A 17,990-nucleotide genomic window follows, 5' to 3' on the forward strand; every position below is an offset into this window, starting at 1 on the left:
CACACGTTTTGCTGTATTTTTTAGATTCCATATGTAAGTGATATTATACAGTTTTTGTCTTTCTCTGATTCACTTCAGTTAAGCAGGAGGGCTTTCAAAGAGACTTTTTGTACTGTAAATTTTCTAAGGCCTTGTATGTCTGAATATATCATCTTTCTGTCCTTACATTTAAGTAATAGTATAGCTGGATATAATACTCTTAGGTTATTTTCCTTAGGAAAATATATTCTATATTCACTTAGAATATATAACATCACCAGTTTTCTTGTCTCCATTGTATTTCTTAGGCAGACTAGTATAAATCTAATTCTTATGCTTTTGTGAACTTTCTACTTCTTCTCTCCAGAAGCGTTTATCATTTTGTCTTTTTTTAATTTTTTATTTTTAATTGGAGAATAATTCCTTTACAGTGTTGTGTTGGTTTCTGCTGTCCAACAATGGGAACCAGCCATAAGTATACACATATCCCCTCCCTCTTGTGTTCTTAAATTTCACGTAATATGTCAAAATTTTGATTTTTCCATAATTTTTCTATTTGGTGCTCTATGAGATCGTTGGAGTCCTTTTTATCTTTAATTTTTGAAAGTTCTTACTTATGATTTAAGTATCTCTTCCCTAAATCCACTTTCTGTCTTTCTGGGATTCATATTGTTCAGATATTGACTTATTATTATTTCTTAAATGTTCTTTCATATTTTCCATCTCTTTCCGATACCTTCTAAGAAAATTCCTTGAGTTGATCTAGATTATTATTCATTTTTCAGCTAGGTAGCCATTGTTTTTATCCACTGTATTGGGTTTGTTCAGCTATTACATATTTCCTTTTGTACTTTGAACTATATATTTCCATTTAGTTCTACGTAATTGCTTGTTTCTTACTATTATCCTGTTTGTGAGGATCTTTACTATGCTTAAGTTTTTGGTCAGTGTTCCATTCTGGTTTGTCTAGCACGGTATGTTCCATTTATTGTCTCTCTGTTGTGATTATACCCCTCAAATATCTCATTTTCATGTGTGAGCTTATTTTTTCCTGGGTTTAGCAGCATTCTTAGCTGGTGAAGTGTACTAAAGAGAGAGGCCAAGGTCAGGGCCCTAGCATGTGCTTAGTGGGTTGGGACCCACAAAGTTCGAGACACCAGAGTCAGATCTTGAACCAACTGTAGGTCCAGTCCTACAGTGTTTCTACTAACTTGCTTATACTGGCTGGCTTATTTCTCCATGTGTTTGGTGATTTCTTCTTCTTCTTTTTTTAATATATCCCTGCACTTTGACTTTGGGCATTCTTTGAGGCCTGGATTTAAAGTGTCTTCCTCTAAAGAGTCGGAGAAGGCAATGGCACCCCACTCCAGTACTCTTGCCTAGAAAATCCCATGGATGGAGGAGCCTGGTAGGCTACAGTCCATGAGGTCGCTAAGAGTCGGACACGACTGAGCGACTTCACTTTCACTTTTCCCTTTCATGCACTGGAGAAGGAAATGGCAATCCACTCCAGTATTCTTGCCTGGAGAATCTCAGGGACGGCGGAGCCTGATGGGCTGCCGTCTATGGGGTCGCACAGAGTCGGACACGACTGAAGCGACTTAGCAGCTTAGCAGCCTCTAAAGAGTATTTGAGTTTGCTTCTTCCAAGTTTCTAGGGACATTACCAATCCAAGACCACTTCAAACTAAATGTTCAGCTTAAGGATTTCAAGGCCACAGAGACAGCATGACTTTCCAGCCACAGATGTATATGAGTGGTTACTGCTGGTGGTTAAGAATTATTGTATAGAAGCTTCTTCCCACATGCCACCCAGCCCTGAGCTGAGACAGAAAAGTCTCCTCTTGGTGAGGTCAGGGATATTGTTTTCATTCCCAGCAATAAGGTTAATTGTTGGGGGTGCCAACATTTTGTAAGAGTTTATGATCTGACCCGGGCTTCCTTGGTGGCTCCGTGGTAAAGGATTGCCTGCCAATGCAGGAGATACAGGTTCAATCCCTGAGTCAGGAAGATCTCCTGGAGGAAGGAAATGGTAACCCACTCCAGCATTCTAGCCTGGAGAATCCCATGGACAGAGGAGCCTGGCAGGCTACAGTCTGTGAGGTCCCAAAGAATTGGACACGACTGAGGAGCGTAGCAACATGATCTGACCTCCTACCAAGGTGATCTGAGGCTTTCTCTTTTTTTTGGACTGCCTAAGGCAAATTAGGACTTCCCTTGTGGCTCAGCTGGTAAAGAATCCACCTGCAATACAACAGACACCGGTTCAATTCCTGGGTTGGGAAGATCCCCTGGAGAAGGGAAAAGCTACCCACTCCAGTATTCTGGCCTGGAGAATTCCATGGACTGTATATAGTCCATGGCATCCCAAAGAGTCAGACACGACTAAGCGACTTTCACTTTCACTAAGGCAAATTAAAATCCACATTGCAGGTCACCGGGGATAGCAGACAACCAGGATTATCCCTCAGGGTAAATGCTACTTTTATTGTTCCCTTTCTTCCTTTCTGATTTCTGGTTATTCTGGCTTCTTTTACTCATTCACACTTCGAAAAAATATGTTTATGTGTATGGAAATTTCACCCAGCACTTTAAGGTGTCTTATGTTGGGATTTCTCTGCATATCTAATCTTCCACAATGCGAAAAACAAGAATCTTACAGTAATTTTCAACTTCTAGGAAATCTTTCAGAATGTCAGCTAATACCTTTGCACAAAGATTTTCACGCCAGCACTGTGTTTAATCAAGAAAATTTAGAGTTCATAAATATCCAACAATAAAAGAAGTATTAATAAAATTCCTTCTAAATTATATTTATGGGGAATTTTTATAAGGATATTTTTATGATGTTTTCATGATAGATTAAAGGTATGATTTCATATTGCAAAAAACAAAACAAGAGTCTTATACATAGTTTCCATAAAAATAGCTTTATCTCTATATAAACATATATTAAGGTCAAGGCCCCTGTCCTCAGTCCTGTCTGATTCTTTGCGACCCCATGGACTGTAGCCCGCCAGGTTCCTTTGTCTATGGGATTCTCCAGGCAGGAATACTGGAGTGGGTTGTCATTTCCTTCTTCAGGGCATCTTTCGGACGCAGGGATCTAACCCACATCTTTTGCATCTCCTGCATTGGCAGGTGGATTCTTTACCACTGCGCCACCTGGGAAGACCCATAAATATACATAATATTGAAATTTAACAAATCAATAAGATTATACTTAATAATTAATATGTAAGGGGAAAGAAACTGCCTGCAATGCAGGAGACACGGGTTCAGTTTCTGGGTCGGGAAGGCCCCCTGGAGAAGGGAATGGCAACCCCCACTCCAGTATTCTTGCTGGGAAACCCCATGGATAGAGAAGCCTGGTGGGCAACAGTCCATGGGGTGGCAAAAGAGTTGGCCATGACTTAGTCACTAAAACCAAAAAACAAATATTAGTAGTTCTGTGTTAACTGTACATTCAGGCAGTCCAGTTCACTAGCTGTGTTGCCTGCAGTGCCTCGGGCGTCCTGATGAAAGAATGGGGGTTCCGTAAGGAAGGTCTGACACTGGTACCTTCATTTACTAAAGTGGGACTCTCTCTGTGTCAGTTTCACCAGAAACCCCAAAGGCCGAGAACAAAACAGTAGGTGCCAAGTCCATCCACGTTCTAAAGGGAAAGGGAACTAGATTACCTGTGTGCCATGTTTTAAGAGACTGTGAAGCGGATCCTGGGAAGCACTAGCTCAGTGCTGGGATGGATGAGCTGGCTTGGCACCTGCCTCCAGGCTCCATGAGAGAACGTGAGAAGATTCCTCTGGAAGCAGCTGTCAGTATGCTGGACGTTTCCCTTCTGCTGCCCAAGCAGGAGAGGGTGGGGGTGCTTCCTCTTCAACTCGTGCCAAATGAGGGGGCCCCTCCACAGGACCGTTTGGAGGGCTTGACCCATCTCCGGTGGAATCTGAGGGACATAGGAGTCTGACTCACTCCTTCAAGTCTAAAGACAAGTGAGGAGTAGGTGACTAGCTCCTGGAGAAGACAGAAGAGGAGAGAAGGCTGCATGGGGAGTGGCTTACACTCCCAAAGTTCCCGAGTTCCTGTGGGTCTGATGTGGTTCTCAAGAAAGGGAATCAGATTTGCTCATTTTAAGAAGGAACGCAGCCAAAGGGAACAAATGGACGGATGAAATGACTTCAGTGGAGGGGCGGATCCTGGAAACTAAGTGGCCGGTAGACGCATCCAGAGTGAGTAGAGAAGACACGGCCCACAAGGGACTGCAGCTGAGAGATCCCCAGAGAAAGAGAAACTATTGAGCTATAAGAAAGGAAGCAACACTGGAATCTGCTGCTCCTAGCGGACATGGACACCAGCTTATCTCTCTACCAACGAAAAAAGACCTCATCTCTTCTCTCCCTTGCTGCAACTGCTGCTGGAACAGCAGCCAGCAAGGAGGCAAGAGTGAGTGAGAAACAGAAATGACACTGACCCTGATCCCCCTTCTCTTCACATTTCCAGGCTGGAGGAGGAGAGAAGCTGGCATTTGAAGTTTTGATCTGATACTAGATGAGACTGGTTCATACCTAAAAAAAAAGACTTTTTAAAATGATAACTCTTTAACCTGTTTGTCACCTGAAAGAAAAAAAGCCGTGAATTTCATCCAAGCATAAGAACAAATCATTACAGCAAGTGTGTAGGGGCACTCGTGGTGTAGGGGAACTCGTGAGAAAACAACATTGCTTTCTGTTTATACAAATCCAGCTTGTTCCAGGAAGAGGTTGCATTTGAAGAGCAGGAGAGTAGTTCAGGGGAGATGGAGAAGCAGGCTGTATCCTGCAGTCCTAACTGCTCATCTTCAGCCTGTGGCAGCCTTAGCTGATAACAGGGAGAAGTTTTATGGAAACAAGTTTGGAGTTTTAATGTTAAACAGGTTGAACTTTTTAAAAAACCAAAGCGGGGTGGGGGTGATAGGGGGGAGAGAAAAAAAAAAAGCTAATTGCCTGTTATACCACCCACGATTTCATGCCAGAGAGGAAGTCCACGAGCAGCAGTGGTGGGAGGGATAAATTGCTTTCTGCTTACATTTAGCAAGTCTGGGTTGCTGGTTAATAGTTACCTTTGCTTCTGAGTGTTATAACAGAATGCAGTCTACATGCTTCAGGATGTTATTGATAGGGTTAATCAGTTTAAAAGTAAGACCTTTAAAAAGCATAAATGACTATGTAATGGGAAGTAGACTACATAAAAATACGTAAGCTACACTGATGCAGTGATTAGCTTGCTGAAAAGGATTTACAAGAGCTAACTTAAAATTTACCTATGTTTCTTTTACGAAAAGGGAGAGTGTTTCTCACTTGCTGTCCCTTTCTGTGATGACAAGAGGCTCAGGAGTATGCTGCTGTGTGGGCTACAGCCTGGTTTTGGGCAGCCAGCATTCATTCCTATATCCTTTTATGTATCACAGGGATTAGAATTATGGAAACATTTCCCAAACTCCTTGCCTTCGAGGTTCTGGATGTGATTTCTTTCTGCCAGATGTATTCATAGGGTATTTTGTAGGTGCGAGGGAAAAGCGGCAGCGCCTAGCAAAATGGCCGTCTGTGGGAAACTTAAAAGTTTTCCGCAGCTCCCATGTAATCTCCTATCAGCTCCTAAATGAGTACTTGCGGGGGAGAGGGAGCAGCTCTGATCAGCACAAAGAGGGGGTGGGGGTTCCCTGTATTTTCCGACCTATGTAAGGGCAGCAACCTCCCAATACTCTGAACTGCTGAATGTGAGTGGCAACTTCCCCCGACTCCTGCAGGTCCTCTAATAGTGCCATCGGGCATCTCAATGCCCTACACTCGACTGCTTTGCTTGAAAAGCCTGCAGTGGTTTCTCTTTTTCTGATTCATCCCTTATGGATACAACTGCCTAGCTGATCTTCTGAAAGAAATGAACATATTTAAAGGTTCCCTTTAAGTTAAAAGTAATTTTTTAAAGCTGTAAGTGACTGCCTTTTTAAAAGAAACTCATGCAATGAAGAGAGAAGTTTGAAAATGGATGTTTAGAAATGTTTATCACTATGTGATCTTGTTGCCCCAAATGTGTTAGACCAAGATTTTCAAATAAAACATATTGTATTACACTGCATTTTCAATAAAGTACGTTCATCTTTCTTTACTGAGAGAAATTAGGGCTTTTTTTTTTACTGTTAATAAATACAATAAAAATGTTTTCAAAATACTGTTTTTCATTTTTAAAACATTTTATTTCTATTTTGTGGATGTTTTAAATATATATACTACACTGAATCAATAGTACATGTATGTAATTTTAAAATAAATACAAAGATTTATGGGGGAGGCACAAGATTTTTTACCACTGTGGATACACAAAGTTTAGAAATCACTGCCTTGTGACACACGTCTCTAGAATCACGACTGATGGAAGCAAGTGCCTACGTATATCTCATCTCAGAATCACCCTCTTTCATCAGTCCCGTCTCTTTCCCACTAAAATTTCCCTGATTCCCACGTGCATGGCCAGGTAGCCAGTCACTGCTGTAGTTGCAGAGTTAAGACTAGACCTCCAAGGGTCTGTTCTACTGTTTCTCTAGGCATAGAAAACTTGTCCCAGAACTCCTCCTGTACCTCACAGAACTTGAAGGACAGAATAACGGTGGCCTCAATGGGTGCGAAACGGAGGCAGGGTCTCTACTTAAAGTGTGGGTACACACACACACACATGCTGAAGATGCAATTTCTGCACATCATTTGGGTCTCTGCTCAAATGTCCTTACCTTATCCAGAAGGACCACCCAGAATCCGTAACAGGTCCCCTGCCCCTGGCTTTATTTGGTTATTTTTCATAGCACTCCTCACCATTTGACAAATTTTATGTTCTGCTTGTTTATTTGCATATTGTCTGTCTGCCCCTTTCTAGAATGGAAACTTTCATGAGTAGAGGAAAGGTTGACCTATACTACTTGTGCTTTTGTTTTCCTAGCATCTAGAAGTGCCTGCCTCTTAGTAGAAGCTTAATAAAAACTCATTGAATGACAAAGCATTTGCTTGCCCAGCCACCTCTGGCCAGCATGGAAACATGACCCAGGCAATGTTTATTAGAAGTACTTGGTCCAGAACTCTGACTCTTGGGTAGTGACTTTCTCTCTTCTGGCACAAGTTGGAGCAGAGGAGCCAGCTACTGCCAGTGTCCTGGAGTCACAGCTTTGGTGCCAGTGTCCAGACCCTGTGCAGTGTCCCTGTGTCAGCACTGCAAGCTGCAGTGACTGTGCCTGCTGGTGTTTTCACTGGACCACATCTGGAGCAGGCTTTTAGGTGAGGTTCTTGGCTGTGTAGCTTCCAAACCTGGTCTCTAACCTTACCCAGCAGTTCTGATTATGACCCCACCTCTTTTTCATAAAAATCCCTTTTCTGCTATAAAACTTTTTTTAAGTTTAAAAAATAGGCTTTGGAGTTAAGACTGCCTGAGAGCAAATGCTGACTTTATCACTGAGCAGTCAGTAAAGCTGACTAAACCATGAAACTGCCTCGAGCTTGTTCCCACATTTCTAAGTAGGTAAAATCAAAGTACTACCTCCTAGGGTCCCATGAGACATTGCCTGCGAAATGACCCGGGACACAGTGTGCACCCTTGCAGCCTTAGATTATATAAGGTCAACAAAGTTTTTTATTTGACAAACAGTATTGGTTTTAACTGACTGCTAACACTTTTAATTAAAGAGGCATTGCATAGACTGATTTGGTTTTCTGTTGACACACAGTTCTAAAATTTAGTGGAATTTGTGCCCTAACGACAGTCATGTTATTTTAACATTTCTTTGAGTTGACTAGATTCAGCTGGGCAATTCTCTGCTACATATGACACCAGTTAAGACTCTCATAATTTGTGGGTGCTACTGGATTGGAACATTCAAGATGGCCCACTTCCCTGGTTGCTAATTAGTGCTGTGAGTTGAGAGCTCAGCTGGGCCTGTCTCAGGACTCTTCTATGAGCCCTGTGGTTTTCATAGCATGGTAGCTAGATAAGAAGCACACTGTGAAAGCTAACAGTTTTAAAGCCTGGGGTACCATAGAAGTCCCAGAACATTCTACTTATTAGTTAAAGCTGGTCACAAAGCCTGCTCAGATTTAAGAGCAGGAATGGTGGGAAGGATGGGTAAAACACTTCACCTCTTGTTGTATGAAACAACGTTGTATGAAAGGGGAAGCTTGTTAGGAGGCCGTCTTTGGAACTGACTACACAGAACTAACGTTTTATGATTATCTATTTACTCTGCTTTAGTCTAAAAATGGAAGAAAAGAGTCCCTTAGCAGTTCAGTAAAAAGGAACTCAGAATTATGTCTTATTGCCCCTTACCATAACATACCTAGACAGCATATTAAAAAGCAGAGACATTACTTTGCCAACAAAGGTCCATCTAGTCAAGGCTATGGTTTTTCCAGTGGTCATGTATGGATGTGAGAGTTGGACTATAAAGAAAGCTGACCGCCGAAGAATTGATGCTTTTGAACTGTGGTGCTGGAGAAGACTCTTGTGAGTCCCTTGGACTGCAAGGAGATCCAACCAGTCCAACCTAAAGGAGATCAGTCCTGGGTGTTCACCGCAAGGACTGATATTGAAGCTGAAACTCCAAATACTTTGGCCACCTCATGCGAAGAGCCGACTCATTTGAAAAGACCCATATGGAATTTGAAAGATGGTAACGATAACCCTATATGCGAGACAGAATAAGAGACACAGATGCATAGAACAATTTTATGGACTCTGAGGGAGAAGGTGAGGGTGGGACGTTCTGGGAGAATAGCATTGAAACATGTATATTATCATATGTGAAACAGAACACCATTCCATGTTCGATGCATGAGACAAGGGCTCAGGGCCGGGGCAATGGGATGACCCAGACGGATGGGATGGGGAGGGAGGTGGGTGGGGGGTCCAGGAAGGGGAACACATGTAAACCCATGGCTGATTCATGTCAATGTATGGCAAAAACTATTACAATATTGTAAAGTAATTAGCCCCCAACTAAAATAAATAAATTTATAAAAAAAAAAAAAAAAGAAAAGACCCTGATGCTGGGAAAGATTGAGGGCAGGAGGAGAAGGGGACGACAGAGGATGCGATGGTTGGCTGGCATCACCGAGTCACTCGACATGAGTTTGAGCAAGCTGAGGGAGTTGGTGGTGGACAGGGAGGCCTAGCGTGCCGCAGTCCATGGGGTCGCAAAGAGTTGGACACGACTGAGCGACTGAACTGAACTGAAGATATAGACAACGGTCAATTTAGGTAGGGTCCAGTGGTGTTAAGTTTATCTTACGGGCAACGGGGAGCCACTGCGAGATTTTAAGCAAGGGGTAATGTCGCTGCGACTCAGAAATGAATTGTCCAATTTATGCAACTAGATAAAGAACCAAAATAAACTCCTGGTTGTTTCCAATTAACTAATTCTTAATGGATTAACTAATTCCAATTTCCTGCTGTCCCATGTTTCCCACTGAGCGGCAAACTCAGAACGCAAGATAAACGTTTCTAACTGGCCCCCTTACTCTGCGGAAACGGCCTCAGCGTTTCAACCGGAAACAGAAAATGACCGCCACAAACCCCACCTAATGGCAGGATGGAGGTCAAAGCTAAGTCCGGAAAGCTGCAAGGCCGGAAGGGGCCGGCTGTTTCCGGAGAAAACCCAACGCGACAGAAACTCCAGGGGCGAATCTCAAGTCGGCCAGCGTCCCAAGAGGGTTCGGCTCCACGACGTCGTATGTGCGCTTTTGCGCAGGCGCGGGGGTACCGCGTTGGAAACGTGTACACAAAACCGTGCGCGCGCCCGTTCTCCGTCCGGCGCATCGGTGCTGTTTTCGAGGGTAAAACCTTTCGAGCTGCAACGCGGGATTTTTTTTTTTGTTGAACTACAACTCCCAGCATGCCTCGCCCCCCATTATTGGTACTAAGTGTGGTTTCCTAGGATAGGTTAAAAGGAAACTCTGACATGACGTACCAAGAAGGAAAAAAATTGAAAACGTTGTTTCAGCGCGTTATTCACAGAAGCCCCAGTGGCCTAATGGATAAGGCATTGGCCTCCTAAGCCAGGGATTGTGGGTTCGAGTCCCATCTGGGGTGGCGATGTTTTTTTTTTTTTTGCCTTTAAAATGAACTTTTCAATAAAACTTTTGCCTTTTCCACCTCTTAAACAATTATAGCGAAATATGCTAACTTGATTTTACTTTTTAAAGATGGGAAGTGGATGCGTGGTTTTGCTAGGTTTGGGGCTACAGTTTGCGAGAATCAATAGACTCCTATTTCCTTCTGAGCCGTAATCTCGTTAAGATTTTGGGGAAGCCGATAGGTTGAATTTTGATATCCCCTTTAGCAATAAATAAAATCTCAACGTTTTCTATTTTAAATTGACACCCACTTGCGATATGCCCTTATTTTCTCCAGGTTCAGCGGTGCTCCCTCAGCGAATGGCGTCTGTCATGACGCAGTCAGGAAACGAACAAGGACCTTCTTTCTCTCCGCCGGGCTTTTTCCAGGCCATTCAGTTACACTCGGCTTTCGTTTGCTTTTCTCTTAACACCTTAGGAAGCCGTTCGGCGTTCGATTAATGCTGCTCGGCAGAGAAGGGAAGTGAGACATTCCACTGTCCTGCAATCGATAGGGGGAGCCTGCAGTCTGGTCCCGACCCTACCATTAAGCGGCTGGGCAGGGGGGGTGAGGGAGTAGGAGGGTCTTAGTGCGCCGTCCCGCAGCCGACTCCGACGACGGGAAAATGGCGGCCTTAGGGTCACCGCTGCGCACTTGGCGAGGCCTTCTACGGGAGTTGCGCTACTTGAACGCGGCCACGGGCCGACCCTATCGCGACTCCGCGGCCTATCGGTACCTCGTCAAAGCTTTCCGTGCACATCGGGTACGGAAGCCCGTGTCCGGGTGCTCCGGCGTCCCCTTTCCGGGGAGGGAGGGAGAGTCGGGTCTGGCGGGATGGAGCACGCCTGGCCTTAATCCATAATCCTGAGGCCCAGGCTTCCTCCAGACAGATCCAGGCCCTAGGCCCTGGTCTAAGACCTAAGCCCGAGGACTAAAGCAAGGCCCGGCGGGAGAGCAAAGTCGTCCTGGGGTGGAGCCGTCCCTGGAGATTCCACTGGCTGTCTTTGGCCTTTGTGGATGGGAAAGTTAGAGGAAAGTGAAATGGAAGAAACAGGGACAAGCGGAAAGATGTTGAGTGTAGGGTTCCTAGTCACAGCGTCTATCCAAAACGCGCCTTCCCTAGGAGAGCTACTCTGAGAAGCAGTTCTTGATGCGGAGAGGGATATTGGGAGCTACTTGAAGAGCGTGACTACGCCGCCACTTTTAGCTGGCTCAGTGGTCAAGAATCCGCCTGCTAATTGAAGAGACGCGGGTTCAACTCCTGGGTGGGGAAGAGCCCCTGGAGGAGGAAATGGGAGCTCATTCTTACCGGGTCCCAAAGGGTGGGACAGGACTGAGCACGCACGTTGTGGAGCTGAACTAGACACTTCCAATGAGGTGGTACGGTGAGTTACAACATTAGTGTGATGTATGACCAAGTAACAATTTTTCCATCTGTAGCAGATAAATATGAACATCCACCATCCTTGGACAATTCCTGTGTGAATTCTGCACTCCAGCACTCTATTTTCCCCGGATAGGCAAGATGGGATGAAAGATAGTTTCTTTTTTCAAACGGGGCAACTGAGACTCAGGGACAGTTGACCTATACAAGCCCAACTAGATTTAGAGTTACTGATCTGGCTTGGAAAGAATTTGCAACCTGTCTCAGAAGCAAGTTGAATAATTAGCTTGGGCTTTAGCGAAGGAACCTGGCGTCCTTTGAGCGGTGTGGAAAGGGGAGAACCATCATCTTAAACTCTTGATTTTCTGAGCCATGGAAGTTAGAATGCAAAATGTTAGAACTAAAGTTCAACTGTTTTGAAAGGTCACGATATTAGGTACTAATAGGAACTTGACTAAAAATGACGAGTAAGATTCACATGGGTTTTGTCTTTTAAGAAGCTTGCGTTCCACCTGAGGAGCCATTTGACCAAGGACTTAGAATAAACAAGGGCTCCCTTGGACTGCAAGGAGATCCAACCAGTCCATCCTAAAGGAGATCAGTCCTGGGTGTTTATTGGAAGGACTGATATTGAAGCTGAGACTCCAATACTTTGGCCACCTCATGCGAAGAGTTGACTCATTGGGAAAGACCCTAATGCTGGGAAAGATTGGGGGCAGGAGGAGAAGGGGATGACAGAGGATGAGATGGTTGGATGGCATCACCGACTCGATGGACATGGGTTTGGGTAAACTCCTGGAGTTGGTGATGGACAGGGAGGCCTGGCGTGCTGCGATTCATGGGGTTGCAAAGAGTCGGACACGACTGAGCGACTGAACTGAACTGAACTGAACTGAAAGGAGTAGAGACGCCTGGAGTCCTGCTATATAGAAGAGGTGGGCTTTACAGGATGGAATTTATTACCCAGGAACTTGAAGAATACTCTCGAGTTAGCAAGTAAATGAGGGTTAGTAAAAGTCCAAGAAGCTGCACAACTGAAAGCCAAGAGGGGAGAGGAACTGACAGCTGAGAGCAGCTAAGGCTTAGGGTGTGGTGGGTGAAGTGGAGGAAGATGAAGTAGGCAGGAATTTAAACTTTATTGTAAATGTAACAGGAAGTCACTCTAAGATTCTTAAGGTGACAAGATTTTAGTGTATGCCTTATAGAGGCAACATTATTTGCCCTTGAGAAAGGCTTGGAAATGGCTGTGAAATCCCTTGGGAATAAATGTGAAATTCATGCTAAAAATTCTAGAAACAACTCTCTGGTATGCATGAGAGGAATTGGGTATGGTTTCTATTTCCTGCTGGCTCAGAGCTAACTCTAATCACCTTTGCCCATTGTCTCTCCTTTCTCTAGGCTGAAGGGATTCAATTAGGGAGAGATTGCCCCTTTCTCCATAGGGAAAATACAGCTTTCTATTTCATTAGATCTCTTTTGATCTCTGGTGGTTCATTTACTAAGTTATATTACTGACACTTCTCTCCTCCTTCTAACTCAGGCTTAGCTGAATCAAGATTGGTTATGTGCTGTCCTATACTAAAGTAGAATTCCTGTTTCAAATTCTATCAAACTAGACTTAAGAGATGAATGTTACTCTTGGTTGATGCTTAACATTAGTGTTGATCTGATAAACTTTTAATTATAAAAGTTAAATTGATTAAAACAGATGAATTCTGTTTTTGAGCAGCTTATATTTTCATATATATGATCTGCAGATGTTAAATCAGACATACTAGTTTTCAGGTTCCAAACCTAGATAGTCCAGTAAAGAAAGGTCAAAGAAAAGCATATGTAGGCAGTGGTGCCCAGAGCTTAATCCACACTTGGTCAGGGCTCCTTAAGTCATTTGAGGCTATGCACACATCTCCCTCTCACCTTTCCTGCCCCTTTGTCACAACCTTAGAACATAAAACTAGTCAAGTAAAGTCTGTGTGCTAATGTACTTAATATGAAAGTTAATTATGACCAGCTTTTTAAGGTCATCAGAATATAGATTTTTTAGATGAAAACATAAATTGTGAGGGAGTATAATTAAGTAATATAAACATATGATTCTCATATATATAAAACCTTCATTTTGTTACTGGTGAAGACAAAACTATTTTTCAGACAAAATAAGTTTTTAATTTTCATTGAAAGGCATGTGCCATATTAACCAAAGTCCACAGTCACATAAAGCAGTCCTTCATTTGTTTGAAGGGTAGAAAGTTCTGTGTTTTATTCTTTAGGTGACATTAATGATTAGTGACCTGACTATAGTTCCTCATCTCTGCATTAACCAACCATGGAACGTCTCTGGACTTTAGATCCCGCATTCGTTAAATTAGGATGTTGAAAGGAGGTAACTTTTTTTTTCCAGTATTAAAATTTGACGATACTCAATGAAATGCTTCAGTGAAACTCCTCGTAAAATTCTTCAGTTAACAGGTGGCCAAATTACAGATGTATTAAGTATACACAAATATATGTTTGTATTTCCTATGTGCAGTTTACTTTTATTCTAGAGAACGCTTGTTTAATAACGCTGTCAATACAGTGGCCCTGTGTCTGCAGCTGGGCTGTTAATAGACTATCTGACCTTGCTACTTCTCCAGGTCACCAGTGAGAAACTGTGCAGAGCCCAGCATGAGCTTCATTTCCAAGCTGCCACCTATCTCTGCCTGCTACGCAGCATTCGAGAACACGTGGCCCTTCATCAGGAATTTCATGGCAAGGGTGAGCGCTCAGTGGAGGAGTCTGCTGGCTTAGTGGGTCTCAAGTTGCCCCAGCAGCCTGGAGGGAAGGGCTGGGAGCCATGAAAATGGAGACATTCCTTGGATGCTGTCTTCATGCAAGAGTTTGCTAATTTCTGTCAATATGTATTTATCATTAAATTTTTTTTTTTAAGTTTAGGGGTTTTCTCTGAAATTTTGTTGACTGAGTGTTTCTCAGGGAGGTTTCATCTTTACTCTCAGTGAATTTACTGAAGTTCTTACACTAGGCTGATTGATGTTCTTGATTTACTTTGAAAACTATTATTTATTTTTCAACTTAAAAAGTAATACAGCCTATTATTAAGGAATTCAAATAGTATAGACATATATAAAATAAAGCCCTCTCATCTTTTCCCTTATCTCTCCCTCCCCTCTTCCAAACCCATTACCAGTCCTACAGTTGCTGACAGTTGGTGTCCATCCTTCTAGATGTTTCCTATGCATAAAATAATTATACAGATACACTTTTTATTTAAAAATACACAAATACGATGTTAAGATCCTGGCAGGAAAGATGGTATGCTCAAACAGGGTTATTGAGGCGAGTTAACACTGGGATATATGTATATATATACATGTGGTTTTAATTAAGGTGAACAAGATGGGCTACAACAGTAGAGAGCTAGTACCTCCCTAGGCCTGACCCTTAGGGATGAGAACACAACCACCACTCAAGTACAGGCTGCGGGAAGACCAGGGAGAGGGTGATGGAATGAGCACACTGACTTCTCTCCCCTTCTGCCTTTTACCCTCCATGTCAAATTGCTCTTCCTCTTGAATTTTTTATCAAGGCGAAGGACTCTACCATGCACTTGGGTGAAAAAGTCAAGAACTTGGGCTTCATTCTGTACTTTTTCTTTTCTCCCAATCAATAAGTTTGGAGCGAAAAACATTTCTGTAAGAACTGTTAGCATCACTATCTCTGTCCTAGTTCAAGGACTGGAAATCATTGGGCTGAACTATTAAACTAGACTCTTAAATGTTTCCTTTGCCTCTAACATCCTGAATTCCTTAAATAAAATTTCTCTCTGAACTACCAATAATTCTTTACTTGTGCCCCCTTTGTTTCTTCTGGTATAATTGTAGACATGTAACCTCTTCTTCCCTGAACTGTCAGCTCCTTTATAGTAAGACAGACACCTCATTCATTTTTGCATCTGTAAAGCATCTTCCACAGTGACTTACATAGACAGTTACTCAGTGGTTTGAATGCACGGCTCAGTTCTACTCACTAGGAGTACAATCTAAACAAACACTCATAAAGTACTTCAAAACATCATCTTTTTCTTCTAAGAGATTAACATTAAAATAACAGTATTAAGAGGTCAAACCAAGCATCTATTCAATTGAACAGATCAAAGAAGTAAAAATGTTTACTATCCTATCTCCCCTGCTCTATTTCATATATGCATGCGTGCTCCGTCACTTCAGTCATGTCCAGCTCCTTGTGACCCCATGGACTGTAGCCCACCAGGCTCCTCTGTCCGTGGGATTCTCCAGGCAAGAATACTGGAGTGGGTTGCCATGCCCTCCTCCAGGGGCCTTTCTGACCCAGGGATCGAACCCATATCTTCAGCTCCTGCACTGCAGGCACCAAGGAAGCCTGAAATTCAAACGTAGGCTTTAATCCCACCTTTATAATCCCATCTTTATAATGTGTGTGATCTTAGCTAGATTAATTGACCTGGGCTTGTTCCCTCTTCTGCAGAATGAGAATGCCAACAAGGTGGTTGTAACAAATGAGAATAATACTTACATAAAACATTTGCACAGTACGTAAGTGCTTGACAAAATCTTGTTTTCATCTTAAACCACTGCACCCTTATTCTTTTATCATGAACGCTTCTCTTAGCCCTGGAGAAGGAAGTGGCAACCTGTTCCGGTATTCTTACGTGGGAAATCCCACGGACAGAGGAGCCTGGCAAGCTACAGTCCATGGGGTCGAAAGTCAGACAGGACTTAGCAACTAAACAACAACTTCTCGAAGCCCTATTGAGAAGGCAGGGGCAACCCACTCCAGTACTCTTGCCGGGAAAATCCCTTGGACAGAGGAGCCTGGTAGGCTACAGTCCATGGGGTTGAGAAGAGTCAGGACACGACTGAGCAACTTCACTTTCACTTTTCACTCGCATGCATTGGAGAGGGAAATGGCAACCCACTCCAGTGTTCTTGCCTGGAAAATCCCAGGGACGGAGGAGCCTGGTGGGCTGCCGTCTATGGGGTCGCACAGGGCCAGACACGACTGAAGTGGCTTAGCAGCAGCAGCAGCTAAGCCCTATTGCCACCAGTCTTCTGAAATAAGTTATTTCCCATGGTTTAAATGATTTGCTTAGGCCATTTCTGTCCATATATAACCAACCTGTACCTCTTATCAGTGGTCTTACCATCCAAAATTAACTGAACTCAACATTAAAAATGGAAGGAATTGATTGTGGAATATGAATTGTATTGGTGATAAACTTTCTATACTTGGAATGTTCTAAAACTAGGGACTCCTGAGGTTTGGGCACTTGTTAGCTCACTATTCTAATTTTTGATGTGGTACATGCTTTATCATATTCCTTCACTTTAGTGTCCCTTACCTGCCATCATTTAACTGCTTCCTCTCACTGAATTTTATTAGTATTTAAATATGCTCAAGCCTCTTCCATCTAAAAACAACCATAATTGACACTTGAACAGCTTGGAGGATTAGGGGCACTGACCCTCCACACAGAACTCTAACTACAATCAGCCTTCCATGGTTCTGCATCTGTGGATTCAACCAACTACAGATCCCGTAGTACTTTAGTATTTACTATTGAAAAAAGTCCAGGTATAAGTGGACCAGCACAGTTCAAACACCTGTCATTCACGGCTGTTATAGTCAGCTTTATCTCAAATATTTTTTCAGCTGTTATCTTCTAACTTGTTCCTCTTTGCAAACAAATTGAATGTATTCAATGAATTGACTGTATTCAGTGAATTGAATGAGTTTTCATTTTCTACATTAAAATTTATTTAATTCTGGCTGGGCTGGGTCTTTGTTGCTGCATGCGGGCTTTCTCTAGTTGCGGCGAGTGGGAGCTACTCCCTAGTTGTCGGTGTGCTTCCCACTGCAGTGACTTCTCTTGTTGCAGAGCACAGTTTCTAGGGCGCACGGGCTTTAGTAGTTGTGGCGCTTGGGCTTAGTTGTCTCACAGTATGTGGACTCTTCCTGGACCAGGGACCAAACCTGTGTCCCCTGTGTTGGCAGGCAGATTCTCAACCACTGGACCACCAGGGAAGTCCTCACTTTCTATATTTTTTAAACTTGTAAAATAAGTTGTATTGAGGTATAATTTACATATAATAAATATACAGGTCAACAAATAATGACAAATAAATGCACCTGTGTAATAACCACCCCAGTAAAGCTATATATTTTCACTGCCCCTCAAAGTTCCCCTATGCCCCTTTGCAGACATCCCCCCTTCCCCACACCTGGTCCCAGGCAACCACTGACCTGCTTGCTGTCACAGTAGATTAATTTGGTCTGTTCAAGTATTTAATACAAATGCAGCCATAATATGTATGTATTCTTTTTGTCTCATGACATTTTTTACATTTTTCATGGCCATTCATCCTTAATCCACTGCAGTCTGGTTTCTCCCCTACTAGAACTGCCTTGCAAGTTTACAAATGACCTTCATCCACTAAACCCAATGGATCATTCCTTATCTTGCT

The 17,990-nt window shown here is 43.1% G+C and overlaps 1 protein-coding gene, 2 long non-coding RNA genes and 1 other non-coding gene across 4 annotated transcripts; 3 read left to right on the forward strand and 1 right to left on the reverse strand.

Moving 5' to 3' along the window:
* Window positions 1–1,464: 1,464 nt before the first annotated feature.
* On the forward strand, window positions 1,465–6,092 carry LOC145523228 (uncharacterized). The gene is made up of 2 exons (XR_014066436.1): window positions 1,465–2,450; window positions 3,575–6,092. It is a non-coding gene; the product is annotated as an uncharacterized LOC145523228 (long non-coding RNA).
* LOC145523229 (uncharacterized) lies at window positions 1,476–10,751 on the reverse strand. Its single transcript, XR_014066437.1, has 4 exons — window positions 10,378–10,751; window positions 4,450–4,543; window positions 3,659–3,924; window positions 1,476–2,222 (listed from the first exon to the last, which is right to left on the reverse strand). It is a non-coding gene; the product is annotated as an uncharacterized LOC145523229 (long non-coding RNA).
* On the forward strand, window positions 10,010–10,082 carry TRNAR-CCU (transfer RNA arginine (anticodon CCU)). The gene has a single exon. It is a non-coding gene; the product is annotated as a tRNA-Arg (tRNA).
* On the forward strand, window positions 10,720–14,423 carry FMC1 (formation of mitochondrial complex V assembly factor 1). Its single transcript, XM_081533194.1, has 2 exons — window positions 10,720–10,869; window positions 14,127–14,423. Exons 1-2 carry the CDS (start codon window positions 10,732–10,734, stop codon window positions 14,328–14,330), a joined length of 342 nt encoding a protein of 113 aa, XP_081389320.1. The 5' UTR covers window positions 10,720–10,731; the 3' UTR covers window positions 14,331–14,423.
* The last annotated feature ends 3,567 nt before the right edge of the window (window positions 14,424–17,990 follow it).

Source organism: Giraffa tippelskirchi, chromosome 10 (assembly GCF_054371585.1).
Source record: "Giraffa tippelskirchi isolate mGirTip1 chromosome 10, T2T-mGirTip1v1.2.pri, whole genome shotgun sequence".
Classification (NCBI taxonomy): domain Eukaryota; kingdom Metazoa; phylum Chordata; class Mammalia; order Artiodactyla; family Giraffidae; genus Giraffa; species Giraffa tippelskirchi.

Bases quoted from the DNA above. Each gene is read 5' to 3' on its own strand.
- FMC1 (XM_081533194.1), top strand. From the start codon at position 10,732: ATGGCGGCCTTAGGGTCACCGCTGCGCACTTGGCGAGGCCTTCTACGG. The intron at 10,870-14,126 runs GTACGGAAGCCC...CTACTTCTCCAG, and splicing joins AAGCTTTCCGTGCACATCGG to GTCACCAGTGAGAAACTGTG.